The following is an 18,490-nucleotide window of genomic DNA, read 5'->3' as shown; positions in this document are numbered from 1 at the left end:
GTCTCAGTGCCAGGGCAAGGAGGTGGGGAGGGGCGTTTGATGACCTGCTGTGGCTTGGTGCCCAAGGGACCCAGGGAAGGGATGTGGCAGCGTCACCTACTCACGGGAGAAATCCAAGGAGGCAGCACAGGAAATGCACACAGGGAAGGCTGTACCACGCTCTTCCCACGGCCGAGGGAAGGGCACAGCCAGGGCATCCCTCCTGGGCACAGGAACCAGCCAAGAGAGGATAAAACAACTGTGAAAAGGTCACAGGGCATCAAAGCTCTCTCCTGTGCCACGCTGGCACACAGTGCTCCCTCCTGCACAACGATGGTCCTGGGGGCACGTGCAGCCAACCCTGCCTGGAACAGCATCCCAGGGATTGACATTCCTTGGGAAACCCCAAAGGGAACACCCACAGAGATCCAATCCCCCACTCACATCGGCCAAACCATCTCCAGCCGCAACTTCCCTCCTCTCACAGTTACTGGGATATTAATTTCCACATCATCTCTACCAGAAGGAGTTTTTTCCTGCCTCCTAAAGATTTATGAGGCTGATAATGACTCTCCCTCGTGCTCCAGGACCTGATGTCTTTAGATCTGCCTTGGGAGGTGGATGGTGAAGTGCAAACCAGAACCTCCCGCCACAATCAGCAGCCTCAGCACCGGGCTCTTTGTTCCCAGTCACTCTTAATTTCCTGCTTTCTATTGTCTCTTGGAGAAGTGATGGAAAGGAGGGCAGGAATAGTGATTATTTAATTGCTTTCAAGATCTCAAACAAACCAGAACAGAGGTTAGCTGCCCCAAACCTCTCCTTTTTGGTTTTCCTCCTCCAGTCGTCATCACTGGGTCACTGCAGAGGGAGAGGCTGTGGCAGGAGCCACCTGTATTGCACCAGTCCCCAGAGACCCCAAATATTTCGACATCACCTTCCCACCTCTGCCAGGTGTGAGGAGCAGCAAGGACCTGCTTTGGCTTGTCTTTGGAGGCAAGGTGAAAAATCCTGGGGTCATGGCATGGCCATCATGCTGCCATCACCCCATCCATCTCCTGGTGGCCCTGGAGACATCAGGAGAAGCTGAGCCTATGGCTGAACCAAAATGTTGCTCCTAGAGCAGGAGCCAGTGAGTGAGGCCACGGCTGTGTTAGGAGAAGGAGCCGAGGGGTCCTGCGGGATGTTTCCATCTGGAAGCCCCGTGAATCCAGGCAGGTCCCACCACGCTCTGGGGGAATCAGGGTCCCTACACATGTCCCTGGGCCCCTGTTTTGGGCACCCTCTGCCACGCACCCACAGCCTCTGAGAGCAGCAGAGGCTCCAGTGCCAGTCACGCAGCACCCAGAGATTCCCGGCTGGGCTCGCCGGGGGGCTGGCAGGGCTGTGGGCAGGGTGGGGAACGCGGGCAGGGTGGGCAGCGTGGGCAAAGGTGGGCAGCGCAGGGCGGTGCGGGCTGTCCCCGCCCCGGTCCCGCAGAGCCGCCCCGCGCGGGGCGGGGCGCAGCCGGTGCTGGTCCAGCGGCGGAGCCGCGCCGGGAGCGGGTGCGCGGAGCCGCGCGGAGCGGTGCGGGGCCGTGCGGAGCCGTGCGGGGCCGAGCCGAGCGGGGCCGAGCGGGGCGCGGGCGCTGCCGGTGCCTCCCCGGTGCCCGCGGGGCCGGGGCGGGCGGAGGCGGCGGGAGCAGGTGAGCGGCGGGACAGCCCCGCACGGTGCCCCCCGGCAGCGGAGCGATGGGTCGGGGGGTGGGGGCTCCCCTGCCCCGAGCTTGTCGCCCAGCGGGGCAGTCCGGGCTCGGGGTGCCGGTCCCGGCTGGGAGGGAAGGGGCTGGAGCCGCAGAACGGCCGGGCGGCAGGGAGGGGTTTCCAGCAGCGCTCGGTGCTCCCGGGCATCAATCGCACCCACCGGGTCACGCCGGTTAGAGATGGGGGGATCGTGAGAGCTCCGATATCGCCAGAGACAGGAGGAGCTGTGGCGTGTCCGCACAGACCACTCGGGGAGGGGAACCTCTCTGCTGGGAGCACCTCTGCCACGGAGCTTGGCAGCAGGGTGGGCAGATGCTCCCCAGGAATCCCTCATTTCTGTTTACTCTCTGATTTCTAGAATCTTCTCCTCTACCCCCAGAGTAAGGGAGGATGACATCTCAGCTCCTCTGAGCCAGCAGTGCCCAGGGACCGGCAGAGCCATGGAGCTGGAATACGAGCTGCCCAACACCACTGCCTTCTGGTTCTCCCCGGCTTCCCCCTTTGACAACTTCTCCCTGGAGGCTCCCACCAACACCTCGCAGAACTCCACGGGCCACCACTTCGACCTGACCAGCAATGCCATCCTCACCTTCATCTACTTCGTGGTCTGCATCGTCGGGCTGTGCGGGAACACGCTGGTCATCTACGTCATCCTCCGCTATGCCAAGATGAAGACCATCACCAACATCTACATCCTCAACCTGGCCATCGCCGACGAGCTGTTCATGCTGGGGCTGCCCTTCCTGGCCATGCAGGTGGCCCTGGTGCACTGGCCCTTCGGCAAAGCCCTCTGCAGAATTGTCATGACGGTGGATGGGATCAACCAGTTCACCAGTATCTTCTGCCTGACGGTTATGAGCGTCGACCGGTACCTGGCTGTCGTCCACCCCATTAAATCTGCCAAGTGGAGGCGGCCCAGGACAGCCAAAATGATCAATGTGGCCGTTTGGGGCGTCTCCCTGCTGGTGATCATGCCCATCATGATTTATGCTGGGGTGCAGCACAACCACGGCAGGAGTAGCTGCACCATCATCTGGCCGGGAGAGTCGGGCGCCTGGTACACGGGTTTCATCATCTACGCCTTCATCCTGGGCTTCCTGGTGCCTCTCACCATTATCTGCCTTTGCTACCTGTTCATCATTATCAAAGTCAAGTCCTCAGGCATCAGAGTGGGCTCCTCCAAGAGGAAAAAGTCCGAGAAGAAAGTCACCAGGATGGTCTCCATCGTGGTCGCCGTCTTCATCTTCTGCTGGCTCCCCTTCTACATCTTCAACGTCTCCTCGGTCTCCATCATGATCGTGCCCACTCCTGTCCTCAAGGGCATGTTCGACTTCGTGGTGGTCCTCAGCTATGCCAACAGCTGTGCCAACCCCATCCTTTACGCCTTCCTGTCCGACAACTTCAAGAAGAGCTTTCAGAACGTGCTGTGCCTGGTGAAGGTCAGCGGCATGGACGAGGCGGACCGGAGCGACAGCAAGCAGGACAAATCCAGGCTCAACGAGACCACGGAGACCCAGAGGACCCTGCTCAACGGAGACCTGCAGACGAGCATCTGAGGGGACGGCGGGGTTGTCCTTCCTGCGCTCTCCTCTCCCCGCTTGCTCCCAGCAGGGTGGTGGCACGTGTGGAGTCAGGGCAGGAATGCCAGCTGAGGGGAGGGCAGTGAGCACCCCCTGGGCACTGGGTCCTCGGCTGGGCTCCTCCTGAGCTCTGCTGGGTTGGCTTTCAAGCACTGGGAAGGATATGGATCAAGAGGAGCTGCCTCACCAGGAAAACAAAAACAACTCACGGCGATGCACTGCATTTCGACACCAAAGTGCCATCGTGGCCACAAGTATCGCTGGGGTGGCTCCGCTGGCTCCCCCGTGTCACCCTCGGGGCTGGTTGGCTTTGGGGCTCTGCCCCTGCACGGGTGGGTGCACATGGACACATGGGGTGACCTCAGGAGGGGCCGAGGCCACGGGTGTGTGATAACATGGAGATGCACTGACCTGGTGGGAGCTGCCGGCGAGCTCCTGCCATCGCCCTCCCCAGGAGACGAGGATGTTTGGGGTCCCGTTTTGCCTGGGTTATCAGTTCCTCCATTGCCCCCCCCCCAGAAGCCTCCCTGCGCTGTGTGACCGCACTGCTGGCAGCAGCCGCCCCACCCGGAGGGGACACTCCAGGATGGAGGCGACTTCCCCACGGGAAGCAGCTCTGCCGCCTCGGCAGCCCCTCTGGTCCCACCACGCTCCTGCCCTGCCTCCTGCAGCCCTGCCATCTCCCGCTGCAGGAGAGCCCTTTCCTTCCTGCTGCCCTGACATCACCTGCCCGCAGATTTTCTCCTCGGATGGAAGATTTCCCCCTTTTCCCTCCCCATTGGCCGCTGCCCCTCCCGCCACCCGCATCGGTCCCACGCTGCGCCGGCTGCCGGGAACCGGGATCGCCGCTCCGAGCAGCCCGGCAGGACCGCCCAGCTCCGGCCCCTGCTGGGAAATCCTTGGAAGTATTTAAGCAGCAGCGACACGTCGGGGGTTTGGAGTACCGTTGGCACGGGCTCCTGCACCTGGCTGAGATCTGGCTTTGTCCGGCCCCGGCTCCGAGGATCCCTGGGCTGACACCCGCCCTGCTCCTTCCAGGCAAGTCACACTGGAGACTGGGGTGATGGAGAGGACGAGGGACGGGAGGTGGAGGGTGCTGGGGGCTTGGCCCCCACCCCACCTGAGCCAAAGGGACCGGGCAGAGCAGACGAGGGCTTCCAGCACCTGGGAACGAGGAAGAGCAGGGCAGCACATGTCCAGCCCCCTGGACCCTGCACAGGGTGAGGGGTGGTGGGACTGACCCATCATCTGCTGTATTTGGCTTCCCCAGACTGTCCTGGAGCGCTGGGCTCTGTCCCTGTCTGCCCTCCCAGCTCAGCACAGCCCAGGGCTCTGGAGCCCTGACCCCCGGCAAAGCCCCTCCTCGGACAGCGCAGCAGGAAGGCGAGGGAAAGCCCAGGGGAGAGGGAGAAGTGCCGTCTTCCTGCCGGAGCAGCCGGAGCAGCCTCTGTGCCAGAGGCCAGAGCTGTTCACAGGCTCTTGCTCCAGAGCTGAGCCGTGGGAACGCGGGGGTTTAGGTGGAGAAAACGACCGGGTCTCGCTCACCCTCCCCTTTCTGGGCTCCCCCTCACCGGGGGATGCAGAGCCTTCACCTGGCACCACAGTCGATGCGGGGGGTGAGGGTGAGCATTGCCCACGAGGTGCCACCTGCTCTGGGGTGCCACCTTGCTCAGCCACACACGCCCAGTCGATTCTCTGAGAGCACCAGCTCTGGGAGAAGTTTTCCCACGGCTCTGCCCAGCTCCTGCAGCAAGAACCTGCTCGGGCCATCCCATCCTGCTGTGCCAGGCCCACCAGCTCCCCAAAGAGGGCTCAGTGCCAGGCTGGGTACCTGCTCCCCGGCTCTGCTGGACATGGCACAGGGCTCAGGGGGTTTCTGCAAGACAAAGCAGAGCCTCGTCAGCATTTCTTTGCTTTTAACTATTTCCTGCTCCTCCAAGGAACGTGTTCAAGAGCTCAGAGGCACCGCGTGGGCACCTCCCTGTCCCCTGGCTGGGCACCGAGCGCGTCCCAGCACCACTTGGGGGGAGGAAAGCTGAGCCCGGGTTCCCTGCTGATGCTGCAGGAATTAAAACACCAGCAGCAGGTCATGCCACAGGGAAATGCGGGCTGGGGATGGCTGGGAGCAGCAGAGCCCATGCTGGGATGAGGCTCTGTGTCACAGCCGCAGTGATGCGTCAGTGGGGCCGTGGGCACTCCGTGCCTGGTGGGTGGGGAAGGAGGTGTCTGTGTAGGGGGGTGGGGATGAGAGAGGAAGGGGGGTGTGAGCCCCCAGCACTCACCTGCAGCGGGGCCAGACCCAGATTTGCCAGCGACTGACTTGTCCACGCAGTCCCTGGAAATCCATGGAAATCCCAATGGATGGTGGGGGGAGACACCTGTTCCCAGTTGTACCCCACGGAGGTCTCCAGCAGGACCCTCCAGCTGGGAGCACCCCCTCTCTGTGCTGGTTTTAGGTTGAAATACAGGAAGCCTGGCTTCCTAGCCCTGGGAAGGACCCATGCCCAGGTCAGCTTTGTCCTGGCAAACTCCCCAGGCAGTGACACTCCTGGCAGCTCAGAGCTGTGATCCAGAATAATTTCCCCTCTTTGCATTTGGGGACTCTCCTGAGATGGGGATAATGGAGCTGCAGGTGAGGAATGAGGGGCATGGAGCTCTGCCACCAACATCCCAAAGGTCACCGAGGTGGGATGTGCCAGGGCAGGGGCACAAGGTGGCTCCTGGGAGCTGCCAGGACTCCCCACAGCCACCTTTCCACAGATCAACAGGGAAAAAGGACAGGAGAGAGGAACATGCCCCCATGGAGTGCCCGGGGAGGGAGCCAACAGCCACAGCCCAGCGCTCACAGTAAAACCAGCAAAATAAAACCTTCTGCTGGTTCACTGCTGACTAATAAACATCAGCACCACTGCTGCTGCCAGTAATGAAGTTTTCCTTCCCAGCCACTTGATTTTAGTGGGAACTTGACCTCATATTGGATCTACTCTGCAAAGCCTCTCAGGGCTGCTGGAGGCACGATGAGAAACCTCTGCTGGTTATCGCAGAGCCAACAGACTGAGCCTCAGAGTGCTTCACACACAGACTGCCCCCAGGCAGGAGGGATTAGTGACAGCTCCCGCCTGGGAGGGCGGGAACAGCATTAACACAGACCAGAGGTGATGGGAAGCACAGACCTGGGTGTTCCATACGCTCTCCTGGACGCCGGGAGCAGGGATCCGGGATCCGGCCCCGTTTGTGTGACAGTGCTGCCTCACCCGGGGGGTTTGCAGTGGGTCGGTCCTGCAAGAGACTTCCAGTCCTAGCACGGGCTGAGCATTATCCCAGCTGCTCCCACATTATCCCAGCTGCTCCCATCTGTGCCCACCTGGCTCTGGGTGCTGTGGTGGCCAGGGCCTCCCGGTGCTCCGTAGCCAAACCCCACTCAGGTGGGCTGGACCTGGAGCCTTCCTCTTGCATCCCTACAGCTCCTCACATCAGCACCAGCGCTGCCTTGGACTTGTTTAAGGCAACCATCTCCTAAGGACCAGCACTGCCGTGTCTCCAGAGGGCTTCCCGACTCTGGCACGGTGGGAAGAGCCTTGTCTTTGATGGAGACTCCCCAGAGAGGTCCCTTCCTTCCCAGGCCTGCCTCATGGTCCCCATGCAGCTCCGTCCCAGCAGGGAGAGCTCCTAGGCTTGGATCTGTGCTGGAGTGGCTCCACTCTCACATCTTGGGGGGTTCTTCCAGCCCCTGCTGTGAACGAGCCGATTTCAAACCTCTCAGGGAGAGTCTCCATCCCCTCCTCTGGGGCTGCTCCAAGGGGGAATCACCACCAAGGCACGAGCAGAGGGCACAGCAGACCCCAAACCTGCCTTCCCCCTGCTGAGTCTGGACAGGAACTGCTGCTTTCCGACCCCAGGACACCTCTGCTCTGAATCCCAGCCTCACACCTGCATCTCCTGGTGGATTTCAGCCCCATTCCCTGCCTGCTCCAGGACCTGGACTGCAAAAAGCCAGGGCAGGAGGAGAGCCAGACTGTGGGGATCCTGCCTGGAGCCGTGTCCTGCCCAGGAGACGCCGAGGGATGCAAAGCCTGGACATTGCATCCATCCTGCCCCACGCTGTGTGTGCAGGAGGAGGGGTGGGATGGGGGATTGTACATACCTGTATATAGTGGACATGCCCGAGGGGTTATTCTGTACCCTGACACAGCCCCTCGGAGGGCCCCTGGCTCCCCTCACCCTCTCCCTGGGTGGCACTGTGCACAGCCAGGAGGGACCCCAGAGGCTGCTCCCACACTGACAGGAGACTTCTGCCTCTGCTAAACCTAACAGCCCTTCCCTGCCCAGCCAGGGCTGCAGCCACCCGGGGTCCCACCCCCTGTCTGTGCCCCGTGTCTGTAGCTGTGCTCTGGAAGTGGCCATGGATCTGCTGTGCCCGGGACACTCAGAGGGCGTGTCCCTGCTCCCAGCCCTGCTCTTCTCCCCCGCAGTCATTCCTCGGTGTCCTGGGTGGGACTGAGCCTTCCCACTGCAAAGGCTCCCAACTGCCACGGTCTGTGCCACAGGGAGGGGGTTGTGGATGGGGGGGGAGGGAAGTAAAAGAGTTTTCCTACAGTTTCTGGATGTGTGTGTGTGCGTGTGTGGGGTGTTTGTGTGTGTGTTGGAGCTGGGGGAGCAGCAGGATATGACCCGGGCTTGGACACCTCCCTGGGAGACAGCCACAGAATTGCTAAGATCAGAAAAATCTCCTGAGACCATCAAGTCCAACCATCCCCCAGCACTGCCAAGGCCACCACTCACCCATGTCCCCAAGAGTCACATCCACACGGCTCTGAAATCCCTCCAGGGATGGGGACTCCAGCACTGCCCTGGGCAGCTGTGCCAGGGCTGGACAGCCCTTTCAGGGAAGAAATTTTCTCAGTATCCAACCTGACCCTCCTCTGGCACAGCTTGAGGCCATCTCCTGTCATCCTGTCCCTTGTTCCCTGGAAGCAGACCCTGACCCCTCCCAGCTCCCCCCTCCTGTCAGGGGGTTGCAGAGCCAGAAGATCCCCCCTGAGCCTCCTTTTCTCCAGGCTGAGCCCCCCCCCCAGCTCCCTCAGCTGCTCCTGCTGCTCCAGACCCTTCCCCAGCTCCATTCCCTTCCCTGGACACCCAAACCAGGCACCAATCCTGGAGTCCCACCAAGAGACAGAAAAGGAGCAACCAGTTCTTCCCACATCGATCTCCATGAAACATCACCACAAACGGGCATGAGGGGTCTCAGAGACTCAAAGTGAGCAGCTGGACAGGAGAAGCTTCTCTTCCCAGGGTGGCAACACCTCTGGGCTGGATTTGATGAGATCGAGGGTGTGTAAAGTGCTGGGGGGGGGGTCGATCTGCTGGAGAAACCAGCCCTGGGAGGAGTGTGTGTGCTGGGAGAGGAGGAAGACACACCCGTGTAAAGAGATTGACTCTGCCATAAACCAGAAGTTTATCAACTCCTATAGACTGAAATTTTATAAACTGAAAGTTTGTCTCTGAACAGCTGCACAGCCCAGCAACATCACCACTTATCGTGCAAATAAAACAAATCACTCCAAAAAAAACCCTTGATTTTTTTTTTCTTCCCATTCTAACTTCCAACACCAAAGGGGTTTTATGGGATTTTCGCACAACGAGACCACACACCCTGGCTACTCCAGCATGGTTACTCTATGGGAGTTACTCCTGGTTACTCCAGCATCTCTCCTGCCCGGCTGGAAGGAACCCTAAAGCTCATCCAGTCCCAAACCCCTGCCATGGGCAGGGACACCTTCCACCAGCCCAGGTTGCTCCAAGCCCTGCCCATCCTGGATGGATTTTGGGGGGATATCCCGGCGCTCAGAGCGGGGCTGTTTGTACCGAGCCCTCCCCAAACCCAAACGGCCCCTCCTGGGGTGTGTGGAGCGAGAGCGGCACCCTCAGGCCGCGGGCCCCGGCCCGTTTACCGGGGAAACGGGCAAGAGAATAATTAAATAAATAAACAGATAAATAAATAAATAAAATAAACAACGCGATGTTTCCCCCCCGCGCGTCGCCTTGGCAACGCGGCTCTGCCCGGCACAAAGATGGCGGCGGCGCCGCCATGGCAACGGCGTGCGGGTGAAGCTCTGCCCGGCTCAAAGATGGCGGGGGCGCGGCCATGGAAACAGCGCCCGGGTGAGGTTTTGCCCGGCTCAAAGATGGCGGCGCCGCCCCGCCAGCGCGGCCCGGAAGGACCGGCCCCTTCCCGTGACCAAGATGGCGGCGGCGGCGCCCCCGCCGGGCCCGGCTGGGCCCGGGACGATGGCGGCGATGGCGGCGCGGGGCGCCGAGGCCGAGGCGCTGTTCGAGGCCCACACGGCGGCCGAGCTGCGGGCGGTGGAGCGGCGGCTGCGCGCCGGCATCGAGCAGAAGCGGGAGGAGCTGCGGCAGATGGTGGGCGAGCGCTACCGCGACCTCATCGAGGCGGCCGACACCATCGCCGAGATGCGGCGCAGCGCCGAGCGCCTGCTGGGCGCCGTGCGGGGGCTGCAGCGGGGCGGCTCGGCCCGGCCCGAGCCCCCAGCCACGGTGAGGGGCGAGGGAGGCGGCCCAGGGCGGCCATCGCCCCTTCTTGCCCTCCTCCATCACCCCTTGTTCTCCCCCTCCATCACCCCTTCTTCCCACCCCAACCCCTCCCTCTTCTCACCCTTCTCACCCCTTTTTCCTCCTCTTCTTACCCCCCATCCCGTTTCCTCACCCTTTTCACCCCTTCATCTCCTCTTCTCCCCCTCCACTTCCTTTTGGGTCCCTTACCTAATATTGAGGTCCTTGTCCCATTTTTAGGGTCCCTGACCTGTTTGGGGATCCCTGTCCCATTTTGGGGAGTCCTTATCCCTACTTTTGGCATCCCTGTCCCATTTCTTGGGTTCTTGACCTGTTTTGGGGTCCCTATCCCACTTCTTGGGTTCTTGACCTGTTCTGGGGTCCCTGACCCATTTCTGGGGTCCGAGTTCCCTCTTCTCCCTTTCTAACCCCCCCCAACCCTTTCTGTCCCCTCTCTCCCCCCAGGTTCGCCCCCCGGCCCAGCGCGGGTTCTATGGGGCGGCGGCTCAGCTGAAGCTGCTGCTGGAGGTGCCGGAGCAGGTCTGGGGGGCGGTGGAGGGGGGTCGGTACCTCCAGGCTGCCCGGCTCCACCTGCTGGGTGCCCACCTGCGCCGGCAGCTCCAGCTGGACGCCCCCCGCACCCGGAGCAGCCCCGTCCTCGCCCGGTTCCCCATCCTGCTGCGCCAGGTGGCCGCCGCCAGCCACCTCAGGTGGGCTGGGAAGGGACGGGTGGGGAGGGGGAGACGCCCTGGCACAGGTTGCCCAGAGAAGCTGTGGTTGCCCCATCCCTGGAAGTGTCCAAGGCCGGGTTGGATGGGCTTTGGAGCAACCCTGGGCTAGTGGAAGGTGTCCCCTGCCCATGGCAGAGGGTGGAATGAGATGTTTTTAAGGTCCCTTCTGACCCAAACCATTTGGGTTTCACCTCAGTGTGACTCAGACACCGCCCAGGGAAGGCAGGAGAGAACATGGGCTGCATCAGGGTGGGGGAATTCTTAACCTGTCCTGAGAAATCACCTGTGGGGCTTTAGGTACCTCTGCCCCTTGGCATGGCAGCTGCACCTGGATCCCTAGGATGTGCCAAGTGTCAAATCTGGGAGTACAACACTCCAAGAATGCCCCTGGAAAGCCAGCAGGCAGGGAAGGCAGGGGATTCTGGGGAGTATCCCATGGCCAGCAAGCACAGCATGACAGGCTGCAGCTGATAGGGACCAGGCAGCTTTAAGATCCCTCCCAACCCAAACCACTCCATGAGCCCGAGACCAGCTGTGGGACACAAACACCTCACCCAGCCCCATAACGCCCTGACAGTCCCACTTATATCTGGGAAAATAACCCCCTGGCTTGGTGGTTATCACACAAGACCTGAATGGCTCGGTCAGACACAGCCCCCAGTGACCCCCCACCCCGTTCCCCGGGCAGATCCACCATCCTGCAGGAGAGCAAGGCCCTGCTGCGGTCGCGGGCGGTGTCGGACCAGGCGGTGGCCGAGGCCCTGTGTGCCATCATGCTGCTGGAGGACAGCTCCCCACGCCAGGCCCTGGCTGACTTCCTCCTGGCCAGGAAAATGGCCATCCAGCAGCTGCTCAACCAGCCACACCACGGTCAGTGCCACCGGGATGTGTCCTTGGGAGAGTTGGGGTTACCCTTCCCTTCGCCCCCCTCAAGCCCCCAGAACAAGGGGGGTTATTCCCATGTTTTTCCCATAGATCTCACGGTGGCAGGGACACAGCCATGTCCTGTCATTGCTGGCAGTGCTTTGCCCCAGCAGCAAAAGACCTCCACAGTACACAAAAATTACCAGTTCTCAGGGTCTTAAGCCAAGCCCACCTGTAATGGGGAAGGAGTGGGGCACAAGGCTGAGTCCTTCACCCTCCAGCCTTTCTCTGGAAGGTTTCCCTAACTCAAAAGCCTTGGAACAGGGTGCCACTCACACCTGCTGAAGGGGCTGCCTGGGCTCAGTGTGGTTTCCCTGCAGGGGCAGGTATCAAGGCTCAGGTGTGTTCCCTGATGGAGCTGCTCACCACCACCCTGTACCAGGCTCACGCTCTGTTCTACACCGTGCCTGAGGGGATGTCCCCGGACCCAGCCCTGCCCTGTGGGTTGCTCTTCTCCACCCTGGAGAGCACCACAGGCCAGCACCCTGCAGGTGAGCACTGCCCCCACCCCGGTGTGCAGGCAGGAGGGTGCCCCTGTGCTGGGCTCATCCCTGACCCTGTGCTTCCAGGGAGAGGGGGGGTCCTGGAGGAGGACTTGAAGCTGAGCAGCTGGTTCAAGTACCTGCCGGAGTCTGTGGTGGAATTCCAGCCGGCCCTGCGGACCCTGGCACACCCCATCAGCCAGGAGCACCTCAGGGAGACCCTGCAGCAGTGGATCAGCATGTGAGTGGCACAGGGGCCCCCTTTGCAGGGCTCTCCTGGGCTCTGTGTGACCCCTGGGCAGCACAGAGCAACCCCAGATTCCCTGACCACCTCATCCCTCATCCTCAGTTAGACAGGCTGGAATACTGGGACACAACAGCCCAGCTGGGCTGTACAGACTTGTCTGTACACACTCCCACAACCCCCAGCAAACAAGCACAGAGTAAATGGCAAGAAGTTGCCTTACCTGGCTCATTTGGCCCTTGACCCAGCACCTTCTTTCTCCTCCTTCCTAGGACTGTGTGTGGGAAGCCAGACCCCCTTTATGTAGTTGCCAGCTCCGCCCTATCCCAGCAGGCCCTTTCCTGCCTCCCCTTCACAGCCTTGTCCCATTATTTGATGGAGCCACCTGGTCTCTGTGAGCTGCCTCCCCGTTCCTGGAGCACTGTGCTCCCAGCCCAGCGGTGAAATGTTGCCTTCAGGTGCAGTGATGACATCAGGGCCGGGGTCAGCAGCCTGCTGGTGTACGTGAGGAGCATGAAGGGGCTGGCAGGGATCCGAGATGCCGTGTGGGAGCTGCTCTCCAGCGAGTCGGGCAGCCACAGCTGGGAGGCCGTGTGCCGGCGGCTCCTGGACAGGCCCGTGTCCCTCTGGGAGGACCTGCTGCAGCAGCTCTTCCTGGACAGGCTGCAGGTGGGTGCTGAGCTCTGGGGACCCTTGACCTGTGCCCCTCCCTTGTCCCAGCCAGCCCACACTGGTGCCTGTTAGCAGTGCTCAGGGCGTGTTTAAGTGGCACACTTAAAGGTGCTTTTTCCCCTCCTGGTTCTGTTCCAGACTCTGACCAAAGAAGGGTTCGACTCCATCTCCAGCAGCTCCAAGCAGCTGCTCACTTTAGCCCTGCAGGAACTGGAAGTCAAACCGGGCGGCTCTGCCCTGAGCAAGCAGATCCAGCTGGAGCACAACGTGGCGCTGTTCCTGTGGTCGGAGGGCCCCGGGGACCTGCCGGCGGACGCGGCGTGGGTGAGCGTGGGGCAGCGCGGGCCCTTCGCCCGCAGCGGGCTGGCCATGAAGGCGCAGGCGCTCACGCCGTGCGTGCAGAGCTTCTGCTCGGCCCTGGACTCCAAGCTGAAGGCCAGGCTGGATGACCTCCTGTCCTACCTCCCCGCGGAGCCCTCGGTGCCCAAGGAGCCGGCGGTGCAGCCGCGCTCCGCCTTCGACCGCTTCGCCGACGCCGGCACCGTGCGGGGGCTGCTGCGCGACCAGTGCATCGCCTGCGTCCAGCACGTGCTGGGCTGCGTCAGGGAGGAGCTCCAGAGGGCCCAGGGCCTGCTGGGGGGCCAGCTGGGCCCCCCTGGCGATGCCCGGCTCAACGCCGTCCTGTTCATGGCCAGGCTGTGCCAGTCCCTGCCCGAGCTGTGCCCTCACCTGCAGCGCTGTGTGCTGGGCCAGGAGGGCAGCACGGACACGGCGCCCAAGGAAACGCGCTCCAACAAGAAGCTGGGGAAGGGGAAGGCCCAGGAAGTGACCCCCGAGCAGGCCAAGTGGCAGGGCCTGAAGGCAGAGCTCCTGCAGCAGAGCCTGTTGGCCTATCAGATCTGGAGCTCGGCTGTCACCAAAGTAAGGAGCTGTGTCCCTCCTCAGAGCTGATTCTGGTGGGGGGTTCCCTCCCTGGGGGTGGCCCTGGCTGCCAAGAGCTCGCCAGGCTGCTGGGAGAGGAGGGGGTGGCAGCTCGGAGGGGACTCCAGTGGGATGGTCTCCATGGGTTGCTTTGGGAGGTGTGGGGGTCGCAGGCAGGGCAGGCTGTCTATCCTTGGTCCTGTTAGAGCTGTCTGTCCTCTCACTGGGGCTTTTGGGTTTGTGCTCCAGAGTCTGGTTCAGTGCTTCACCCGCACACTGCTGCTGGACACGGCTGGTTCTGTCCTGGCCACAGCCACCAACTGGGACGAAATTGAAATCCAGGAGGAAACGGAGTCTGGGAGCAGCGTAACGTCCAAGATCCGGCTGCCCGTGCAGGTACGAGGAACAGGCTGGGGGGAGGAGAGCACTGGGTTCCACCCCACGTGCTGCCCTGCTGGGGAGCTGTTTGGTGTCATGAGCAGAGGACAAACACTCTCTGGTGCTCTTTGAGATACTCACTTTGTAAGGACAGAGGTCACAGGAAGGAAATAGATCCTTGCTGCTGTTTATTCCAATGAAGAAGACTGGCCCAGATCCTGTAGAACTGAGCCAGAGAAGGACTTAGGTCTGGTTTAAACACAGAGGTCCCAGGAGAGAAATTTCACGGAAATTGCATGCCCTGAAGGACAGGGCTGCAGCAGTGGGATGGTGAAATCCTAAGGGAACCAAGTGTGTGGTTTTCCTTAGGTGTGGAGGTGGTGCAGGAAGGCCCTGGTACAAAACAGGTGGCAGTCGGGAGGGGGAAGAGGGCCAGGCCAGGAGTGAGTTCTGTGTTTGCACAGCACAGGAGGGGCTGGGCAGGGCAATAGTCTTCTGTAGTGAACCTTATCCAGTGAATTTTATTGATTCTGAGGGAAAAAGCAGCAGGATGAGAGCTTGGATAGAGGAGAAGAGCGAGGGAGAAACAACCCCGAGGAGCAGGTGTTCAGAGCAGGGTCAGTGGTGACAGGACAGGCACAACAAGCAATTCTGTTCTCACCACACCCAAGTCCCACTTCTGGTGGGACTCTGAGGGCTGCTGGAACCCAAAATCCAGGGTGTCAGTAAATCAAACCCCAGGAGATGCCTGAGCTGTGGGGACAAAGCTTCATGGCTGCTGAGGAAGCAGGAAGCTCCCACCACCCAGCTGAAGGGATGTGGTGCTGCTAAAGCAAACAGAGCTCCCAGACCACGTGGAAGTAAACACTGTTCTCTTCCACAGCCCTCCTGGCACGTCCAGTGCCTCCTGTTCAGCCTGTGCCAGGAGGTGAACCGGGTGGGTGGCCACACTCTTCCCAAGGTGACCCTGCAGGAGCTGCTGAGGACCTGCATGGCAGAGGTGCTCGCTGCCTACCAAAAGCTCATGGAACAGAAGCAGGAGAAGGTTCGTGGGTGGGATCTGCAGGGGGGGTGGGATGGCAGGGTGGCTGGGAATGCAGGGATGCACATGCTCCTGCCCCTTGGAACAGAAAGTGTCTGTCCATGAGAGCTGGAAAGGAGACACTCTTAAACACTCACCCAAAGCTGAGGCAGCAGGGGATTGGGCACATTTCATGCTCACAACGGCTCGGTTCGGTTGGTTGTCTCTTGGGGCTGGTGTTTTTAATGTTCCCCTTGGAGAGCCCTCTCTGTGCCAGGGAAGAGCCCCATTGCTGCCTGTCCTGTTTCAGAAGGTGGACACCTTCCCCCTGACCCAGACCAGAGCTCTGCAGTTGCTCTATGACCTGCGGTACCTCAGCATCATCCTGACGGCCAAGGGTGAGGAGGGGAAGCCCAGCAGGATCAAGCAGGACTCTGGGTGAGGTGCAGTTCTGGGGTTCAGATCCTTCAACAGAAGGTTGTGGGGCCCTACAACAGTCACAGGAGTCGAGCAGTGCAGGCTCCGAGCTCTGACACTGCACCCTGCTCTGACACTAAGCTCACCCTTAAAATAGGGGAGGGGTGGGACTCTGTGGCTCAGCTGCTGTTCTGCTGAGCAATTCCTGTTCTGCTCAGTCACCTCAGAGAGGTGCTTCAGAGGTGGCAGCAGCAGCTGTCAGCAGGATGTCACCCCTGACAGGACCCCTCTGCTCTGCTTGCAGGATTGAGAAGGTGATCGACTTCCTGGAGGGACACATCGATCCCTTCGACTTGGACGTTTTCACTCCACACCTGAACAGCAACTTGAACCGCCTGGTCCAGAGAACCTCCGTAAGGAAGAGGGCTGCAAAATGCCTTTAGAAGGGCAGCTGGGGTGGCTTTAAACTGCTTAATGCCTAAAGATAACCACTGGCACTTCCTTGGAAATGGGAAGAGTATTTAATGCCAGCTGAAGATAAGAGGAGCTGGCTGAGCCGGCTGTGCCGCGTCACCGTGCCTGGAGTTGGCTCAACTTTATCTAACAGGATTCACTGGAGCCTGTGCAACACTAAGTGGCTTAAGTAGTGCTGAAACAGGCCTGGAACTCAACTGTGGGAATAATTAAAAGCAAGAGTTAGAGGGGGAAGGGAGACACTTCATGTTCGAACTTAATGCCAGTGGACTCACCATGTTCTGTGTGATCAGCTCTGCAGGGCCCCCAAATTCAGATGGCTCCTCGTGCCTTTCAGGTTCTCTTCCCCAAATACAAACAGCTCCTTCCTGCCTTCCAGGTTCTCTTTGGCTTGCTGACGGGGACAGAGAACCAGTACACGAGCCGGAGTGGGGCACTGAGCTCCCAGGAGCTGCACAACATCCTGCCCTTGGCATCCAGCCAGATCAGGTGAGGCACTCGGCTCTCCCGGGCATCCTCCTGTCTCTGGGGAAGCAGGTCTGGAATTGCTGCTTCCCATTTCTCTTCCTTCCATCTCAAGGTTTGGACTCCTGCCGCTGAGTATGTCGAGCTCACGGAAGAGCAAGTCCACTGCCAGGAGCACAGAGCGAGTCCAGGTTGGTACAACTGGGCCCTACAAATGGGAATATTTTGCCAGTATGACACTCAAGCTTGTGGGGAAAGAAGAAAGTAGCCAAACAGTTAATATTTCACCTGATTTTTATTTTCGGTAAAATGAGAGTCATTATGGCAACACAGCAGGAGATGGGTTGGATTTTCCCACGACCCTCAAAAAACAACCCCCCTTTGCCCCTGTATTTTTGGGCCACTGCTCTGTGGCAAAACAGGCAATAAGCACCCTGAAACACAGTGAGGATTTACACAGCCCGGGCATCTCGAGGGCAATGCATCCAGGACAGTTCATTGAGGAGGGGCTGCAAGAAAGGCTGAAGGACAGTGGCTAATGACTGAACTCCTTTGCAGTGGGACACTGCCCTCTAACCTCGAGGAGCCTGGCCTGGTACCTCAGCCTGTGTGAGGAGTGTGTGCTGCTCTCACAGAGGCTCCGCTCTGTCCTGTGGCTGAGCTGTAGCAGACAAGCCTTGTGTTGCTACATTTCCCCCCGTTTAAAACATCTGCTTAGATGGAGCTCTGTGTGCTGAGTGAGAGCCAAGGAATACTCACTGCAGTGGGAAGCAGGAATTTCCTTAAGTTATTACCAACCCAGTAATCCATCTGTGGTGACGTCTTGGCAAGTGGGCCAAGTTGGTGAGCCTTGACAAGAGTCAGGACAAGAGTTAAAGGTCTGGTTTTATCACATGAGATGATGTTCAATTCACTCTGCAACTCTCCTTTCTCCCTTACTCAGAACCATTCAGGACCAGACACGACATAAGGGTTGTTTAAAAGCCCAAAGCTTCCCAATAAAGGTATTCCTTACCTCTCGTACCTCAGCTGGAGTGGAGCATAGAAGTGTGCAGTGACGTGTGGCTCGCTCCTGTCACTCCCCTCACCTGTATCCTGTGCCAGCCACCCTTCCCAGAATCCCTGACAGCTGCCTGATCCTTCTTCAATGCTAAATCACTCCTGGAGAGGTTAAAATCCGTAGTTCTCCACGACGAGCTCTCTGCAAGGGCAACAGCTGTGCTGCTACCATGCTGTTATCCTTTGCTCTGAGGGCAGCAGCCTCTTCCCTGCAGCTCAGAGTGTTGATGTGGGGTTTGTTGAGCACTGAGTGCCATCTGCCAAGTTCCCTGGCTGCTAACAACAGCCAGGTGCTGCTGTGCTGCTGTCCCTGTGTCTGTCTGTCTGTCACTAACCCCCAGCAGCAACACCGCGCCGGTCGTGGGTCAGGTTGCCTGGGAAGAGCTGTTCTTGCTGTGGGCTACACCTTGCAGCTCCTGTGGCTGAGGGTATGGAGCAAGTCACAGGTTTGCTGTAACAGTTATAGTGACTTCTGTGTTTAAAAACTGCCAGGTTGCAGCTCCTGTGCTCCCCAGAGAAGACGAGGCCTCCCGCCCGGGCTCCCTGTTCAGGCAGCTCGTCACCGAGGACGAGGACACGGCGGCGCCTTCGCTCTTCAAGCTGGGCTGGCTCTCGGGCATGACCAAGTGAGGCAGCAGCAAATAAAACGTTGGGCTGTGTGTCTGTCTCCTCTGAGATCCATTTGTCCCCTGGGCAGGACCGGTGCCACCTCCAGGATTGTCAGTGCTTCCCATTCTCAGCCGGATCAGGGTGTGTCACTCGAACCGGGCTCAGCTCGGGATTGTCCTTGTCCCCTGGCTGCTGGAGCAGAGGGGGAGCTGCTCTTTCACCTCC

The 18,490-nt window shown here is 60.1% G+C and overlaps 2 protein-coding genes across 9 annotated transcripts; both read left to right on the top strand.

The window, feature by feature from the left end:
- Nucleotides 1-1,591: 1,591 nt before the first annotated feature.
- Nucleotides 1,592-8,904, top strand: SSTR2 (somatostatin receptor 2). Its single transcript, XM_051797748.1, has 2 exons — nt 1,592-1,660; nt 2,077-8,904. The coding sequence occupies exon 2, from the start codon at nt 2,159-2,161 to the stop codon at nt 3,272-3,274; it is 1,116 nt and encodes a 371-aa protein (XP_051653708.1). The 5' UTR covers nt 1,592-1,660; nt 2,077-2,158; the 3' UTR covers nt 3,275-8,904.
- A 636-nt stretch (nt 8,905-9,540) lies between these two features.
- On the top strand, nt 9,541-18,315 carry COG1 (component of oligomeric golgi complex 1). 8 transcript variants are annotated; one of them, XR_007906283.1, is made up of 15 exons: nt 9,541-9,853; nt 10,334-10,578; nt 11,288-11,469; nt 11,844-12,014; nt 12,093-12,246; nt 12,708-12,918; nt 13,060-13,842; nt 14,092-14,238; nt 15,104-15,265; nt 15,552-15,679; nt 15,963-16,071; nt 16,512-16,621; nt 16,713-16,788; nt 17,020-17,192; nt 18,149-18,315. XR_007906283.1 is itself a non-coding variant. In XM_051797729.1 (15 exons), exons 1-14 carry the CDS (start codon nt 9,542-9,544, stop codon nt 17,171-17,173), a joined length of 2,808 nt encoding a protein of 935 aa, XP_051653689.1. In that variant the 3' UTR covers nt 17,174-17,192; nt 18,149-18,315. The 8 variants fall into 8 exon arrangements, 6 of the variants coding, with proteins under 6 accessions (XP_051653685.1, XP_051653689.1, XP_051653688.1 ...); XR_007906284.1 differs by having other exon boundaries at nt 17,020-17,206; nt 18,149-18,168; XM_051797729.1 differs by having other exon boundaries at nt 9,542-9,853; nt 17,156-17,192.
- Nucleotides 18,316-18,490: the final 175 nt, after the last annotated feature.

This window comes from Manacus candei, unplaced genomic scaffold (assembly GCF_025592945.1).
Source record: "Manacus candei isolate 608988 ecotype Guabito, Panama unplaced genomic scaffold, ASM2559294v1 h1tg000047l, whole genome shotgun sequence".
In the NCBI taxonomy this organism is placed as follows: domain Eukaryota; kingdom Metazoa; phylum Chordata; class Aves; order Passeriformes; family Pipridae; genus Manacus; species Manacus candei.
The sequence above is the reverse complement of the archived record's forward strand: the minus strand, read 5'-3'. Positions and strand labels throughout refer to the sequence as shown.